An 18,783-nucleotide genomic window follows, 5' to 3' on the forward strand; every position below is an offset into this window, starting at 1 on the left:
AATTTGGGGAATTTTTTTTAGGTTTCCGTATTTAATTTTCTTTTTCATAACAACCATAATAAGTTATTTATTCAACACTAGCTTTATAATTGGTAAATGGAATCAGGTTAGTACGGAGTTCTTGCAGTAAATGTTTTTTCTAGCTAATGTTCTGAGATTTAATAATTGTGAATGTTACTACTGTTATTTATCTTTTTGCTTTTTCTCAGTTAACTGTTAAAGCATTACACGTCCGTCCAGAGTCTGGCAGATCCCCACAGGAATGTTGTTTACGTGTTTCACTAATGCCACTTCGCCTCAATATTGACCAGGTTGGTTATGCCAATGGAAAAAAAAAACAACCAAACAAACAATTGTTATTTATTTAGTGATACTGGCTTTCTACCAGATACTTGTAACCAGCACAGACATTTTATGTGGTTGTTTTCTTCATTTGATACCTCTTTTATTTATGATCAATCACACATACCTTTGGATCTCTGCCACTTTTTTTTATATCCACATTAGAACTTTCCTTCTGCTCCAGCTATTACCGAGACTAGCCTTTTTTAATTTAAAAACTAAGAACATCTCTAGACCTGTCTGTTTTCTCAGTAATACCAGTTTACCTCCTGAGACTTCTGATAATCTCTCATGTTTTGAAATCATGGCTTTTAAAAAGCATATACTTATTCGTGAATGATCTTGCTTTGTTTGTTCGTGAAGTGGATTTGGTGTTTTTAATTGAAAATAAGTTAATCATTAATCTATAAGTGGTTCACAATGTTTTGGTCAAGGACACTCAAGGACTGCCTCGCCTCTATACTCTGAAGGCTATGGTCTTGATATCAACTGCAGTGGCAAGAAGAACAGGAATGGGAGAAATTATTTTAATTTCTTTAGCAAGCCTTTGTGCAAAGTATTTTTCATATGCTCAAGAAACAGTTGGGGTTTTTTTTCTGCACCAGCAAGGAAGCTACGTATGTTTGTGCATTCAAGTTTAAAGTGCAGTTATTACTCTTTGTTGAGACATTTCCTGCTTAATTTGTCATCTGCAGGGAGATGTGGGTTTTGTTCAAGAGCACAATTAGGAGTTCCATACCTACCTTCTTTTTTTCTCAGCACACATTAGAGACCAGGTTTTCATTCTACTATTAGAAAAATTGAACTCTCTATAGCTTGTAATAATTTCATATAGAAAAATGGCATGGAAATACTGCCATCTAGTGAGGAAATGTGTTCCCTCTGATAACCTTTCTAAGTCTTTTACCTTTTGTACCATAAACAAAATTCACCTTTACAACTTCTGCAAAATTAACCGCAGCTGTCTTGGAATCACAGGGCTGCATGCAGTCATGTTAGAAACTCTTGTTATTACTACTTAAGCTGTCTACTTACTAGCTGGAAACAAAACAAAACAAAAAAGTAAGTCCAGGTGTCATTACTTAGAGGATGAACAAGGCAGCAGTGTGATGCATCTGACTGACAAGGCATTAACAGCAGAGATATTGAGGACTTTTAATGAAGTAGTGGCGAGATCTGATCTGGAATAATTGGTCTGACATTGGCAGTGTTAGAGATGAATACAAACTGTACTTGAGTACCCTTTTATTGGAAATCAGAGAAAAGTTTTTACCCATTCAAACACTTGGGTTCTGGAACAGTCTCCAAAATGAGAGCAGAGATAATGAAAACAACCCTGGCGTTTTAAGACAGAGCTAGATAGATTATGAAATCATATTATATGAGCCAGGGCAATGACCAAGAGGGTCTGTTCAATTTCTGTCCTAGATTTCTATGTGGCTTCTGCACTTGTTAAAGGATCAAAAAGAAGAAATGTGTTTTGATTCATATCCAAATAGGAATGAAGAGCTGGAATAGTAGATATTTTTTAGAGAATTGGGTATTTATCTCTTTTTTTTTTTTTTTTTTTGGGGGGGGGGGGGGGGAGTTTGTTTGTTGTTTTTTTTTTTTTTTTGTGGTTTGTTTTTTTAACCTAATTCTATTTTATTTTTGACATTAGGATGCCTTGTTTTTCCTGAAGGATTTTTTCACTAGCCTCTCTACAGAAGTAGAACTCTTAGTTACTCCAGATCCTGAAGGTATACCTTTCAAAAATGTAATATGAAAGTACTGCTGCTTTTTCCTGTAATATGTGTATATGTCTATAAATTCACATGTGAATCTCATGTGTGAAAGAATTGGTGACCAAACCCCAACATTAGTAACTAATTTGTTAGAACACCTTTGGGTATTTTAGTTTTGTGTTTTATAAATACTAACAAAGGTCTTCAACAGCTGGGATCCACATTGTATAAAAGTTTTCACCAAAATTGGAGCATATTTAATAAGTACTTCTGAAAAAAATTGAGGACTGTGTATATAATATTAGGAGTTGTTATTAAATAAAACAAGTACATTATTTAATACCTCTTGTGTAAAAGAGTATGTCTGTCTAATAGCTTGAAGTTGTGTAACCCCTAGAGAAAGGAACAGGGATCAAGATGATAAATAAGCATTGCAATGTATGTATACAGTTAGCAGTACTACACCATCGGATGCAAAAACCAATATATATTGAAAAGAATATTTCCTCTATTAACTATATTTGTGAGTTTGTTAGCAGCTATACTTTACCTATTTCTGTTGAGAAGTCATAGTGAAATGTGTAGATAATGAAATATTCTGCAGTACTTCCATTAAAACTAGATGTATTATTTATGCTGATGCATAAACCTCAACTTAAGCTTCTTGCAATAATTTCTGTTGATAACTAAGTTGTTATCTTACGAAGAGAATCTAAATAATGTCCTGCTAGTAATTTGTGTTAATAAGCATTAGAGCTTACTGAGGTCACAGTAATTATATAAACCCAATTTTTTTGTAATCACTGTGAAAAATATGAGTCAATTTATTATATTTTTATCTTAGTTAAAAAGTCTCCTGGTGCTGAAGTTACGTGTAGTTTGCCCAGGCATGTCAGCAGCCTTAAGGACCCAAGTCCAGTCATTTCTTTCTCGTCTCACAAGCAAGCGAATGAAAATGGTAGCATTGATTCTGTGGACGTAGTAAATGGAGATGATCATCATTTCTCAGAAGAAGTAACGTCATACAGTGATCAGCCAGTGTTTTTCAGGTAAACAAACTTTCCAGTGACGCACAGCTGTTCTGCTGAATGCTTTAAGAAATTGTGATGATAAAATATTCAGACTTTTTGACAAGGTGCATTTTTTTGTTTGTTTATTGACTGATTGTGGAAATAAAATCTGTTTCGATCACTAGAAGGTAACTAATGATTTTTTTAATGAACTTTTGCATGCTGCTGTGCACAAGAAAATAAAATTAATTAAAGCTCTGCCACATACAGAACCAGTAATGAGATGTTTTATAAATAAATAAAAAGAGCAGTTTTGTACTTTTATGTCTAACAATGTAAATTTGATCTAATAAAACTAGAGATGAGAGTATATAAAGGAAAAGGATATTATGGGAGAGGTACAAGATTAACATATCAGAAGAAAAATTCTAATGTAGTCCTGACTGGGAAGTGATTATAAAAATTGCAGCTTGTTATGCAGAAGTTTTCTTGTGTATTCAGATGATAAGAACCTCTAACAACAGATGTGTACTTTGGTAAGCAGTGCAGAGCCAAATTATGGGAGAATGACTGTGGTTCTATTCCATCACATACATCACTTACAGAATTTTTTAATGAGTTCTAGCTGCAGGGCTCAATTTTGCCCACAGAACCATCATTGGCCATACTTTTTTAGCTGAAATTCATGCTGTGAAAATTGAAGGAAGATAATCACCTGCAAGATTAGTAGCACTTTTGCAGGACTGTTAAATTTATTATAAATTAAGATAAAGTTTGTTTTATTTATAAATTTCTTACAAATGCTAGCCTTGACTAGATCTTAATAAACCAAGAAAAGCTGAATTTGCCATATTATTTTGTACACTTATTCTGAAGTACTAACGGTAACTAGAGAATTTATGGTTTACAGAAAATGGTATGGCATCCTATTCCAGGAGGATGGGAAACCATGGGTTTCTTTTTGGAAGGATAATTTTATTTCCTTTTCATGTTTCTCACTGTAAAATTTCCTTTGTATATTCCAGAGAATTCCGTTTTACATCAGAAGTTCCGATACGGCTCGATTACCACGGCAAGCATGTATCAATGGATCAGGTTTGTGTATAATGCTGATGCTGTAGAGCAAAAAAAATGATGTTGTTTGTTTTGTTCCTCCCCCCCGCCATGAGTTGGGGTATATTTTTATGCTCCCTACTCATTACTGATGTGAACTTGAGAAATACAGAGTATTTTTTTCTTAGCTTCAATAAAGCTTTAACCTTGTTTCACTCTTAATTTGAAAACTAGGGGGTGGATCCTTCAGTTACCATTAGCTCAGAGTGAGACTTGAAAGTCACATTTATCAACTTAGTGACTGGCTAGAAATCGTTTTACACAGCTGTGGTGCCCATCAAAGGATGATACTGCTATCTGATGCCAGAATTGTGCAACTTGTTTTCTTCCTCATTAATCCCAGAATAAAATCAAGTGTTGTCTTCCCCCGCCTTGTTTGTTTCCCTTGCAGTCTGTAATGCATGGGCTTAATAAACAATGGCAGAATCTAATACAGATTAAAAAAAAACCTCATAGTTTTTTTTTAAATACGTACAGAATATCATACTGAGTTCATGGAGCAGCCCTCAAAGACTCCTGTTTGCACAACCGGATCTGTCCTCTGTCACGGTAAATCAGAAAATAGGGACAAGTAAAAGTAGCAACTTCTTGCATTTGCACTGCTGCCAAAGTCATCAAAACATGAAATTAGAATTCCTGGAACACGCTAATGCCAGAGCTATATTTACACAATTTATTATATCTTAATATTTCTGAAGAAGCCCTCTTGTATCCAGATGTTTTTCTTAGAGTAGCTGATAAAGCCAGTTTTCCACCTCTTGTAAGTTTTCATGTAACATAATTCCTAGCAGTGTAACGAGTAGCATTTGGGAGACTGGGAGAGAGTCAGTTTTTTAGATACGAGTACCTGTAATAAGATACGAGATTGTACAGGGTGAATAAACTCTTGTGATCACAAAATACTTCACTTACAGGGGACACTTGCTGGGATTCTTATTGGGCTTGCTCAGTTAAACTGCTCAGAATTAAAGCTGAAGAGACTTTGTTACAGACATGGGTAAGTATCAAATTGTAGATTAACATTGGTATTGCAAATTGAACTAATTTATGGTAAAAAACTGAATGTTGCAAGCCAAAATCAAATTCTCTGAGAAGATGTATTTCTAAAATCCAAGATACTTTTTGACTTTACAGATATTTCTTGATTCTAGTTTTTGTTAAATATATAGTGTTCAAGAAAAGCATGTGTTTTCAGGACAGTATTTAATATATGTGCTAGTCTTGGTGCTAAACTCTTTTAGTTTCAGTTGTATCTTTACATTGACCTGGATGTGATTATGCAGTCTTGAACTTCTGTTTTATGAAGCATATACTCATGAAACCTTTGGTTGGCCGACAGCAACAAAAGATGACAGTTGAAAACAGCTTTTCTTTTGTTTGAATGATGCCTTTGTTTACTTCAGTGAATAATACGTTTATTTTAAAAAAATAATAATAATTTTATTTACTTCAGTTTATTAGGTGTGGATAAATTGTTCTCCTATGCTATCAGCGAGTGGCTTAATGATATAAAGAAAAACCAGCTACCAGGAATTTTGGGAGGCGTAGGGCCTATGCATTCTCTAGTGCAGTTAGGTAAGTTAATTCTTTATTTCTATTCAGACACACATGGTAATTGTTTTAAACAAAAAGTTCAACAAAAAACCACCCGCAATATTGACACTTGTTTTCATTTCCTCTCAAGGCATTCTGCTTATCGAAGAGAACTTTCTAATTATGGTGTTGTGTCTTCATTTTCAGTCCAAGGTCTGAAAGACTTGGTGTGGTTACCAATAGAGCAGTACCGAAAGGATGGCCGGATTGTAAGAGGGTTTCAAAGAGGAGCAGCTTCTTTTGGTACTTCCACTGCAATGGCAGCACTGGAGCTGACAAACAGAATGGTTCAGACTATACAGGTATAGCATATATATTACTTCTGGAGTTAGACATAAAATGAGAAGTGTTGCTAGCAGTGCTCTATATTAAGCTAATATCTTAATGCTGTATATTTAAGGTTGGGAGCATGTCTTTAAAAAAAAGCTGCTGTATAAATAGGAAAGCAGAGACTGGGCAAAGCTTGCAACAGTCTGTGAGGTGGCATCAAATGCAATGTTCAGAAAATTGTGTTAAAATATTGCTGAACACCCAAGCTGTTACATGTCTTTAATGTATTACAATGTACAGTTCAATACTAAAATACTCAGCTGCACTAAAAAAATTACTGATATTGAGAAAGATGTGTTCTTCGCGTATGTGTATTTTCCGGTAAGATTCTTAACAACTTCTTAAAATGTCAGCTTAATCTGTGGTTATCTAAAAAAAAAAAAAAAAACAAAACCAACAAAACCAAAAAAAACCAACAAAAAAAACCAAAACAACAACAACAAAAAAAAAAACCCAACCCAACCCCCAACCCCAAAACTCAACCAAAGCCAACCAGACAAAAATACTGCCACCGTACCAATACTGTGTTGATGTACGTGAAGTCTATAAAGTTTTTTGGATTTAACTCTAAAGTAATCTTGGATTAAAGTGTTAATAAATTTGTTCCTCGATGTAAAATACGTAGCAAAAGTATACTTTTACCTAATTTTGCAAAAATCGTAGATGTGCCAAAGTTTGAACGTATATAGTGGAAAAAAAAAGATACTATTCACATGAGTGGAATTATGTACATGCTTCTGTGTTTGTAAGAAAAACGTACCGTTGATCAAACATTTCAGTTTCTATCTTGAGCGCGTTGTGCAGATTAGAGGATGCTTTTGAAGGAATGCAAATGGGAGGAGTAAAACGCTACCAAAACCTGCAATATTTGTTCTTTCATTATGGAACTTAATGTGTAGTTACAGCTGCACCCATTCCAGTTGTTCTTGTACAAAACCATAATGTGATGCAAATGAATATTATTTGTGGAATTACAATTCTTTTATTTCAACTATGTCACCCTGTTAGTAGTTTAAATTTGTGCTCTGATGCTATAAGACTTCTTATATATATTGCATTCACTCCTCATCTTCAGGCAGCTGCAGAAACTGCATATGACATGGTATCACCAGGGCCTACTTTTATTGAAGCAAAAAAGATCAAACGATTCCCTCGCCATCGTTTAGCTCATCAGCCAGTAGACCTACGGGAAGGTGTAGCCAAAGCATACAGTGTAGTAAAAGAGGTGAGTACAAAATAATTGACCGTAACCAAACTTCAGAATTATTTCCTAAGACAGCAAATAAAATATGAGATCTTAGTTTAAGCTGACCAGATGAAGAAGGGGATTTTAGTTTTGAACAAGACTGTCTTCATTCAGTAATCCTAAACCAACAGAAACTCTGCATGGAAAAATCAAGAGAAGCAGAAATAAGATGTTACGCAAAGAAGCGTGATTAGGACTTCAGTGTTTTGCAGTTATGAGGGTTTGCAGTTGCCCTGATAAGTGATTTCCTGCCCACAACATCCATCCTTCCCTTCTCTGCCCCCAAAGTCACTGTTAATTCTGAGATTGTTAGACTTTAAGCATAAAGCTGGATTTAGCATAAATACGGTATCAGAATAGCATATTGCTGTATCAGTATAGTAGTACTACGGTTACAAATCACAGAGAAGACAAAGTTCAAGGCAGTTAAAGTTTCCCTTAAAATTAGGAGCAGTTGGTTTTTGTTTTTCAGCGTAACTAATTTCTGTAAATTTCTCAAAGGGGATTACGGACACAGCCCAAACCATCTATGAGACTGCTGCTCGTGAGCATGAAAACAGAGGAGTAACTGGAGCAGTAGGAGGAGTCCTCCGCCAAATTCCACCAACCGTGGTTAAACCTTTCATTGTTGCAACAGAGGCAACCTCAAATGTTCTTGGTGGAATGAGAAACCAGATCAGGCCAGATGTGCGTCAAGAAGAGTCTCAGAAGTGGCGCCTTGGGGAGGATTGAGATTATAAATCTCTCTCAGCAGGCAGGTAGCAAGACTGGAAATGCAGAAGATTGTCCCATTGGCAGCTTTAGATGGAGCTCACTTCGTTTTGTTATGCTCATCTCAGGAACAAATGAGGTTTTCAACTATTATTAGCAAAACATCCAACCAAAAATATTTATGAAGTGGAAAGCAAATTGGTACTTGCTTATACTGTGTGTTACCAATACTTTTGGTAGATAGTGCCAAACGTAGGGAAGCATGCGCTGCCAGCTCAGAGACATGCTTGCTCTGTTCAGTTTACTATATTTTTCTTGGCAAATTTAACATCAGAAGCAGTAACCTGTACGGTGAAGCTAAGTATACTTTAAAGATGTTTTCTGAGCATAGTCAAAGAACTGCCTTCAATAAAGGGCTCTGCAGATGCTCTTCACTGACTAAAGAATAAAAGCTTTCATTTTGGACATGAGACATGAAGGCTATGTAATATGGAATATGACAAGATAATATTGTCTAGTGGTCATAAGCATCGCTTTTAGCGTGGCACTTACAGCAAGGGCAAGCTTGGTAACCATTCAGAATTTAGATTCAGTGTTGATATACCTATGAACAGGATTTGTTCCTAAATATTAAATGCCTACTTTTGTGGGTCTTTGAAGAACCTGAATGTTGCAGAAATGTTCTGTTGTGTTGCACTTTAAAGGATATGGCCTGTATATTGTGCTTTTTTATAGTGTGAATAAAATGTAATGTGCATTATCCTTTATGTGGTTTAGAAGCTTACACAAATTATTGAAAAGAGCATCATTTGATGATGATCGTACAGAAATGTATCTTAAATTTGTTTAAACTATACTCATTATATGTAAAAACACTTTTGTCTTCTGTCACACTAATTACAATACTAAAAATAACTCTTCTTCAGGAAAACAGCAGTTAAATATTACTGTATCCAACAGTTCTTTGTAAGAATGAGAAATCCTAAGTAAAGTAAAAACAAATTATTTCATAATTTCATAGTTGAAATTCTATACAGGCCTTATTTTAATAATCTGCTTTTACTTAAAGTTCATATTGTTGCAAAGTTGCTGCTCTCACAAGGTATTTTTAATTTAAATTGTGTATTGTCACTTATTTGACAATGAGTATTTGGGGTCATTAAATTTGAACTGGGGATGGTTGAGAGGATTTAAAAAAAAAAAAGTCAACAAAACTTCAAAAATCAAAGTTAGTACTGACATTATTTACAGTTTAATTATGTGACCAGCATCTCCACGGAGCTTATTAAATAAATGACATTGTGCCATTTCTGGCCAGTTAAAAGTCTCAGCACTACCTATGCCGGAATAAATCTTTTTTCCTGGTATTAGCAAAAACTGGAGGATAAAAAGTAGACTACTCTGAATAGAAAAGTACTCATTTTGAATTTCGCCAACTTAACACTTCGGATGACTAGCCAGAACTTAAGCTTGTCATAGTCCTGTGCTTGTCATAAGTGGAAATCCTGCAAATATGCTGTGTGGGAAATCTCCACTGAAAGAGGGACGTCAGATGCTTTTGATCAGTCTTCAGTCTCTAAGGGTGATGAGGAAGTAGTTTCCCTCGCTTATTTAATACCTGCCACTAGCAGCTTGCTTACGGGTCAAATAGGAGTGTCTGAAGGAAAATAGTTACTGCTTTTCCATCCTGATACTACATGAGCTATTCCTCAACACCAAAGAATCTGGCTGGAAGGTAAATGATTTGAAAATATCCCCTCTGCTGGCAAGTCTTCTGCAGTCTGCTTTATTATTTTTCGTAAAACAGCTCCAGTCACAAACAAATCCTTGCATTGGGTGACAGATGGTATTACAAAGTTTTGTTTTCCTTCACTGGAATCATCTAAGTTGGGGTACACTTCGAAGACCTGGTTATTTCAATTAAACGACTTGCCATAAGCAGGAGGAGATGCTTTGGAGAGGACAAATACATGCCAATTTAATGACGTGAAATATTTTCTGATGTAAAAACAACTGCTGGCAGTTCATACTTCTGGCTGGTAATTAGAGAGATCTGCTATAGCGAGAGCTCAAGGGTTGAGCGTTTTGCACAGGAGTGAGTTCCATGAAGGCAGTTTGGCACCTCCTGGCTGCCTTCTCAAGAAGTGACCATGAGTCAATGCAAGTAAGTAGCAGCGCATCATTCTCATTTGCAATTACCATACTACGCAATTTCAGCTGGTCCAGTTGGTCCAGTTAATTGGAGTATATTGTAGCAGTATAAATCTACATATTTTCTTCCTTTTTGACATTGCTGAAAAGGAGCAGTGGTATTTCAGTATTCATTACTTTTTCAGTTCTGTCACGGATCTGGTTGTGGTGCAATGCAATTAGAATATATTTTTATATGAGGGCGTGCTGTCAAGGTAAGACATTTTTATAGAGTGTCTCTCTATCAGCAATAGAGATTGTACAAATTTATTAAACTTCACTTTTTCACTGTGTAAACCCTTGCATTTACTGCTTGCACTTTATTGAGCCTTTTCAGTGAAATTGATTTAAGCTTTTTTCCAACACCTTATTTTTACAAGTAGTTTCTTATTTTTTGGGTGCATATTCTGCATTTTTTCCAATTGTAACATGTTCTTGCAGTGTTTGAAATGTTAAAAAAAAAAAAACAAACCCCAAGCCCCCAAAACTCACCAAACTAGTCTTTACATTTGGACCGTTTTTTTAAAATGTGTCTTCTACGGAGCGGCTTGTGGTTTAAATCAAAAAGAATATATCATGGGTGAGAAGGGATTCATCAAATCATCAGATGCTTTGCTCGATACTGTATGAGTTTTCAAGCACTTAAAAAAAAAAAAAAAAAAAAAAAAAAAAAGAAAATGAGATTTGGCTCTGGATGCATTTCCTGGAAGTGGAAGCCTACGGATACGTTACTGTATTCTCTGTTAGCACGAGGAGATCTGCAAAAGTATTGTTGTACTTGAATTTTCCAGTTGCTATCGATACTAGCGCTTTCACGTTTGTAGTGGGTGTAGACTGGCATGTTTAATGTTCAAATTCTCTACTGCTGAGCTAACACTCCTGCCGCTGCTGTGACTCAGTCGGGTACGGTCCTGATAGACACAACTCTTATCCTGGCTTTTCTGAAGCATCCTGGCGCTTCAGATACTACATTGATGAGTGCCTGGGAAGTACCTGAACTGTGTGTACTTGCCTAATGAGAAGCACTAGGTCGGTCACCAGGGAGCTCATATGTGTTTAAGGGATGTGTCTGCTTTTATTTTCTTGTTAAGGGGTTGATTGTGAACATCCGTTGCTTGCTTTCATTTACAGTTGCTTAATTGAGTTGCCAAGAAAGGTTTCTTCATAAACCAAAAAGCTGTTAAGTGGTTATGAGCAAGGCGCTCTTACTCAACATGATCCATATACCTGGAAATGTAATCCTGATTTTACTTTAAATGTGGAAATGTATGCATTTTGTAAAACAGTGAAATCTGAGAATTTGTTTAGAGTAGTTAAATACTCCTAAATCTTTGAAATATCCTAAAGCTCGCAGCAATAGAAGCATCGTCAGAAAAGGTTGTGGGTATTTGTGTCGGTTTGGATCCGTAGTGTGCATATAGATCTCTCAGCCTCCAGGCCTCATGATTTAAGCTTCTGACAACTGTTTTAAGTTGCTCTACATGCTGAATCTTGTTTACAATTGAAAAATTAGATACTACAAATTAAGTACATAAATACGAATCGTGCATTTGTACTGGATTTCTTAATAGTACGGTATTCAGACAGAAACACAGCAATTTGTGTATATGTGTATATTTTTTACATTTTTGCATTTACAGTAGTTTTGTGGTATTATTTGTATATAGTTTGCTAGTGTAAAGAATATAATCTCATGAAATAGAACCACTATTGAAGGGAATTGACTATTTCAACTTGAGTTATTTTGCTTAAAGTTCTTGTCCCCTCAGTATGTCTTTGAGAATTATTTTTGACCATAACTTATATGGCACCAAAAGTGTATATTTTAGCTTATTAAAATGCTGAAAGGCCTTGAGTGCAAATAGGTTGTCCTGTTAAATATGTTTAATGGAAAAAACCACAAATTTGTAACGATACATAAATAAATGTCTTAATTTGTTCCTTGAGTTGGTTTTCTCTACCTATGAATGTAACTGATACAGGAAACAGTCTCCCAAAATAACAGAGCTAACTGTTAAAACTTTTTACCTACCTGGCTAGGCAGCTGTACTTCAAAAATTAAAAGAAATTTTAAACTGGAGAAAAAAAAAAAAAAGTTTTAAAATTGCATGGAGGTCAAAACCTAGGGAATAAAGTGCCCTGGATGGTAGAACTTTAACCTACCTCCTCTGTGCATCAATGAAGCGTTCTTTACCTGTAAGATATATCCTGTGTCTCCCATAGGCCCGTTGCCACATTTAATTACCGAGTGTGTATTTCTTACCTCCACATTCGCTGGAGATCAACTTAAAATTTTATTAGCTTCCAAACCCTGTGAAGAATGCAAAATATTAAATTCTTTTCGGGATGCTTGTGCGATGCCCGCTTCTCAGGCATTTGGTTACGAGCATCTGAAAAGAGATCTTAGGAGGCTGCGAGCTGGGTAGTACTAAACAATGGTGGCAGCGCTGGGGCCCTGAATGATGACACATGACAGGTGTAAATAATTTTCTACTGTGTTTGGTAATGTTCTTCCAGCTTAGGGAAAAAAAAATAAAATTGAAGGTCAGCGTATAACGCCTGGGTAACTATTCTGTCAAACAGGAACCCTTCATTTAAGAAGGAATCTGACTCTCACCCTCTGCAGCTCCTCCTTCCTCTTTTTATAAGCCAGACCTCATGTGGATTAACTTCCAATTTCAGTATTTGTATTTAAAAGCTTTTTTTTTTTTTTTCTTCTTTAAGGAAGTTCTGTAGAAGAATGAGTGTGAGAGGGTTTTTCCTTTGCAAACAAGGTGGACAAATTTCTACTCAGTTTTCTAAATATTGCTCAGGAAAGGATATTTGAGCAAAAGCTGTGCTGAGGGGAAAGGTGGGCCACAGAGCAGCAATAGGGAACAGCTTGGAATTAGCCATTGATCATCCAGGAAAGTATGAAAAATTAGAGGAATTTGTTTCACTTCTTCCTGGTGCTTTCTTTTGTAGATAAAAGTGATAAAGTTGCGAACTCTGCTGATTTGCAGTTTTGAGAGTCATCTGTCACTTGTAAGAAAACAATCAGATGAAAACTACTAGTTAAATGTTTATGATTCTCCGAATTTAACTCTGCTGTAATTCAAGCTTGTATCCACGTGGCCAGAACACCCGGCTTCATTTTGCTTGGATGAGCCCCAGCTCTCCATGAGCTCGGATGACAGAGAATGGCACAAGCTGGAATCGCAACCCAAGGAAAGTCTCAAGTTCTGTTTCTTTCTCTTTGCTATGCTAAGGCATACCAAAGATACTGCTGATGTCTCCAGCTTAGCCCCAAGAGCAGGGGAGACTAAGACTCCACCGCCTGTGACATTCCACTAACTGACAATTTATGGAAATCCACCAGCAGGACATGCCAACCCGGAGCAACATTAACGGGTGTCCTAGAACTGCGTTCCTAATTGAGGATGACCCAGGCTCAAGTGTTCCTTTTTCATTTTTCTTTTTTCTTTCCTGTTAGTGATTTTTGTTAACAACCTTTCAAATGTGATATTAAGTGATATTTTTTTCTGCCAATTCATATTGTAGCAAACAGTGGTTTAAGCTGTCTGGTATTATCATAGATTATAAAAGACACCGTAAAGCTGCCTTTTTGTGGCAGATAAACCGAGGTCTCAAAGCTGCTTTGTTCTGAAGCGGAGTGATTAGATGAAAACAGAATTTACTGAAGGGCAACAACGAAGTATTTACGTCCCACAGGCAAGGAAACACTTCAAGCTTCTTAGATGTTTGTCATGAGGATTTGTGAGATAGTTATGTGTAGTGTAATTCTGTTCTCAGGCTCTCATTTGTGTATCTAATTACTTGCTCCGTTGTTGATTTATTTCTGTACTAGGAGAATGAATGTTGAATTTGGCTCTTGGAGGCCAAGCGTGGAAGGCAGCCTGCGGGGAAGAGAGGTGTGGGCCTGTGTAAGCGGGAGGGGAGTTACTTCAGTTTTGGGGGTAAGGACCACTTGTGCCATAGCGTGGAACTCCCTAAAATGGGGCTTGGTCAATTATAGCTCATGGGCACAAAGGAAAAGTGAGTAACACGACTCAGCAGCTCTCGGCTGCCTCAGTTTGAAAGCTTTAACTTTCATCTTTAGCACTTGGCAGTTGTTTGGGACTGACGATTCACCCCTCTACTCTGCTCTCGTGAGACCCCACCTGGAATACTGTGTCCAGCTTTGGAGTCCTCAACACAGGAAGGACATGGACCTGTTGGAACGGGTCCAGCGGAGGGCCATGAAAATGATCAGAGGGATGGGGCACCTCCCCTATGAAGACAGACTGAGAGAGCTGGGGTTGTTCAGCCTGGAGAAGAGAAGGCTCCAGGGAGCCCTTATAGCAGCCTTCCAATATCTGAAGGGAGCCTACAGGAGAGCCGGAGAGGGACTCTTTGTCAGGAAATGTAGTGACAGGACAAGGGGTAATGGTTTTAAATTGGAAGAGGGAAGATTTAGATTAGATACCAGAAAGAAATTCTTCACTGTGAGGGTAGTGAAGCACTGGAACAGGTTGCCCAGGGAAGTTGTGGATGTCTCATCCCTGGAAGTGTTTAAGGCCAGGTTAGATAAGGCTTTGAGCAACCTGGTCTACTGGGAGGTGTCCCTGCCCATGGCGGGGGGTTTGGAACTAGATGATCTTTAAGGTCCATTATGATGATTCTGTTCTATGGTCGTTCTCTTCTGAACAGAATCTGTTCTATGATTCTGTTCTATGGTGGTTCCAACAGCTCCCTGAATCTCACACTGCTTCTTCCCTTTCCTCCTTTCACCTCTTCTGTCTGTTCCGTTTGAAAACGCTTCCTTCTGTGTGTACACCACCGACTGAGGGGGGCTCCTCCCTGGTTGTGAGTTTGAGGGTGTTTGATGGTACCGTGTTGTTCGTTGTAACGCCTGCAGTTCTTGGCCAAATGGCAGGTCAAGGGACTGGAAGAGGTGCAGGCATGGTGGGCTGAAGAGGGTGCTGAACCATAAAGGAAGGAACCTGGCAGAGTGTGCTGTGAGGGTGTTTATAAGACCACAGCATGGGTATTGCTGGGTGTATGGTTTACTCTGACCAGTATTGTACTGGTCTGGATCCATCGCAGCTGGTGGAAAGCCATACAGCACATGGACCTGGCAGTGATAGATACGTGTGGGTCTATGTGCATGTGACACGTGTGGACAAACACCTGGAGCTGTGGATGGAAAGGTAATAGAACGAGAGGATGGAATTAGTAGTGCTCATTTGTATAAACAGGTTCTTTATACAGATACAAGTTTCTAGGAAGTACAATTCCCAGTATGATTCATCTCTTTCGTAATGTTTAACAGATCTGAAATGTTTCCTGGAATTATTCAATAAAATAAAATGCTTCACCGTCATTGCGGCCTGTCCCTGTGTACTCAGTGCCAGAAGTGTCTTTTAGAGCACTGTAGGTATTTATTTTAAGCATGGTATTTATTTTAAGCATTTTCAGTGTTGCTCTTGAGTTCAGTTTTCTGTTGGCCTTTCAGAGCTGTTCAGTGCCTTGCTGTAATGGTGTTTGCTTTTTTTGTTCTTTTCTATGTTGCTTCTGCCTCCAAGTATTTACTTTCCTTAGAATAGTCACCAGGCCAAAATCAGCAGATGTACGTGAAGGGGGAGCAATTTTTCCAGTCCCATTAGAGGCAAACCCCCTTTACTTGATAGCTGAATTTTGTTCACATCAGCTAAAAATATTGTCCCAGGGCACAGCTTTGTATTTTTACAGTTCTTCTTTCCTCAGAGCTGTAACTTAATACCATGTAGCCCCTTTTTCCTTTTCCCAACCAGGGGTGATGCCCTTCCAGGTGAATTTGTTAATACAATGGAGTTTGACAATTCATTCAAAAAAGAAAAATGACCTTAAGTTTGAGAAGATCCGTTGATGTGGGTTTGGAAACTGGGCCCTGTCTCTTCGCAATATCCCACGGACACGGCAGCGATGACAGGAGGCAATTACAAAGGAGCGCGTCCCACTACATTTACCATTAATGCCTCTACATCATTGCCCTAAGCCTCTCATATCATTTAATGCAAAGATCCACGCTGACATTAAGAGAGAAGGTTTTCAAATGCAATTTTCATCATAACCATCTTTCCTTGTTGTCCTCAGCCTGAATTTTTACTGATGCTGCTTCCTATTAAGCATGAAGCCCCAAGAATAGTTTTTAACGGATATTTGTGAAGATGCGGAAAAGGCCAGTAAGGGTGATGAATAAAGATGAGCAGTATTTTTATTTCTGCCACCCCTGAGCTTTGCTGGTAAGTGCTTTTGTGTCTGAATTACTTGATCAATACCACTACCCTGGGGGCAATCATTTGAATTTAAACTTCCTGTGCAAACAGAAGAAAGAAAAAGTAGATTTTCAGATTAACATTGAAGACTTGAAAAAAGTTTTGGGTTGTTTTTTTTTTTCACTACATATTTTTGGAGTAGCTATCCAAATGGGTCCACTGGAGTCTTTTTTGTGTTGCTGAGTAATAGCTCTTAATACTTGTTGCTTTTGCAACACTCACCTCTGCAGCGAAGTTAATGAAGGGAAAGGAGAGTGAAGTGAGTTCATCTGCCTGAACAGAGACTGCAGATCTGAGGAGGAAGCTATGGGTGTAGGCATCCAGCCCTCCTGAGGAAGGATGGAGGAGTTTGTTTCCAAAACACAGGCAGTGTCTCTCTGTTGGAAAACAGGGCCTTGGCTTCCCCTGTGTTTCAGGAAACCAGCCCTGCAGCAGGTCCTGGGCCAGGACCATCAGGTGCTGGGACTGAGGAGCACACAGCTTCCTTCCTATCAGTAACACACTAGCATCATCCCTTCTCCTTTTCTAGGGAGATTTTTTTTTTTCCCAGCCGATTTGTGGTGTGAGTCAGTGAAGGTCTGAACTGTCAGAGAAAGCTAAGTAAAACAGCATCTCATAACACATAATTTTTACTTTAAAATCCCAATTGAAGAAACGTTTTCTCCTGTTTTTGTCCTATTCTTGTTTAAAAAGAATACAAAATCTGTTCTTCTGCATTTTGTAGGACTGCTGTATTGCACGGGAAAATAAACACCCTGGGCTGAGCCTGCTGCTGCAGGCTGTGGTGCTGGGAGTCGGGCTTTGCAGAGCTGCCCATGGGAGGCTGGTGGCAGGATGCTCATAGCTTATCCTGTGTTCTCAGCTGCCGACAAAAACTCTAGAAGCATAAGGCAGAACTGAAAAAAATGAGACTGTGTCCCTGCCTATTTATAACAAGGGCAAAGTGAGAGTTTGAGGAGAACTGAAAGAGAAGAGTCCTTCAAATTCTTTACTGTTTGAAAATTGAAGGACCTGCTTAGAGAAAGGCAAAGAACTGGGAGCATTTTGGAAGAGTTTTGTTAGTCTCCAGGGGAATTTCCACATGACTGAGTCTGTTTGCTTTGCTGAAAGCTGTTTCCTTCTTCAGATCACTTCTCTGTTTAAGATCAAGTCCACTGCACTAGGTTCCAAGCAGCAACAATTTCCATTCCTCAGACATTTCAAAATCCTGAATTTCTCTACAAAGTGTTTCCAGAAATATCAGCTGTCATTATAATGCAAAAATGTTTGAGATATGTACTTTCAGAGTAGCTCTTGTTTACATGAAAACTGGCAATAATACTGTCTTCTCTAAATCAAACTTCATCCTATGTATCAATTGTGGGATAGAGACTGTCTGTGTAGAGGACAGCACAGAAGCTCTACTGGCTCAGGACACAGACGATGCTGGGTAATCACCATCGAGACCTATAGTTGATGCTAAGGGCAATTTTAGGTGTTATCATATGTACTTCTAGCTGGGCAAATTTACATCCTTACATGGATTATAATTGTGGCTATGATATTAATATTCCAGGGAGTCAAGGTATGTGTGAAAGAGCAATGACATTGTGCTTTCTGCAGTGATTAAAGGAAATGTTTTATATGGCTTAGCAATAATTGCCCCAAATTTTCTCATTTTCAGAGGGGAAGTTTCTAGTTGTTTGCAATGAAATGCTGGGGTAAAGCCTTCAGAGGTCACCGATCACACTGGCAGGAAATAATAACAAGAAAGTGGCTGCTATGAAAGAAAACTAAGTGTCTTAGTATTAGCCATAGTCGTTCACAGAGACCAGGGAAAGCCACAGCAAATTAAGTAGTGCTGTTTTCCAAGCCATCTGCAACTGAAGTGATGCATCTTAATCTAACCGAGACCACATTAATCACCTACAATATATTAGCTTCTCTTTCAACAGAGAAAATCATTACAGGCTTATTTAGAAAATACATGTATATCTACGTGGTCTCTCAAAGAATAGCGATTATTGCGTTGTATTGCAATGTTAAAAATAGTTACGTGCGTTGTTTAGAATGAAGAGAGTCTGAAAACCGCATTAAGAATACTTGAAAATTGAAAAAATATATTAGTCAAATAACTTGAATTATGACAGCCAAGTGCCATGTTAACTTTAGGAGCTATTCTGTCCGTTAATGGAACCTATGAACATGATGCATTTCAGCTGCATGTCTCCCACTCATATGGGGGGATG

At 37.8% G+C, this 18,783-nt stretch overlaps 1 protein-coding gene across 1 annotated transcript in view; it reads left to right on the forward strand.

Moving 5' to 3' along the window:
- ATG2B (autophagy related 2B) overlaps positions 1-12,198 on the forward strand; it is a 48,058-nt gene extending 35,860 nt beyond the window's left edge. The window contains exons 34-42 of the mRNA XM_074148427.1: positions 210-311; positions 2,003-2,081; positions 2,911-3,115; positions 4,102-4,171; positions 5,104-5,186; positions 5,643-5,764; positions 5,930-6,084; positions 7,188-7,337; positions 7,860-12,198. Of these exons, the coding sequence (XP_074004528.1) occupies positions 210-311; positions 2,003-2,081; positions 2,911-3,115; positions 4,102-4,171; positions 5,104-5,186; positions 5,643-5,764; positions 5,930-6,084; positions 7,188-7,337; positions 7,860-8,090 (1,197 nt within the window). The 3' untranslated portion in view covers positions 8,091-12,198. The remainder of the gene's footprint in view (positions 1-209; positions 312-2,002; positions 2,082-2,910; positions 3,116-4,101; positions 4,172-5,103; positions 5,187-5,642; positions 5,765-5,929; positions 6,085-7,187; positions 7,338-7,859) is intronic.
- Positions 12,199-18,783: the final 6,585 nt, after the last annotated feature.

The sequence above is a fragment of the Numenius arquata genome, chromosome 6, assembly GCF_964106895.1.
Source record: "Numenius arquata chromosome 6, bNumArq3.hap1.1, whole genome shotgun sequence".
In the NCBI taxonomy this organism is placed as follows: domain Eukaryota; kingdom Metazoa; phylum Chordata; class Aves; order Charadriiformes; family Scolopacidae; genus Numenius; species Numenius arquata.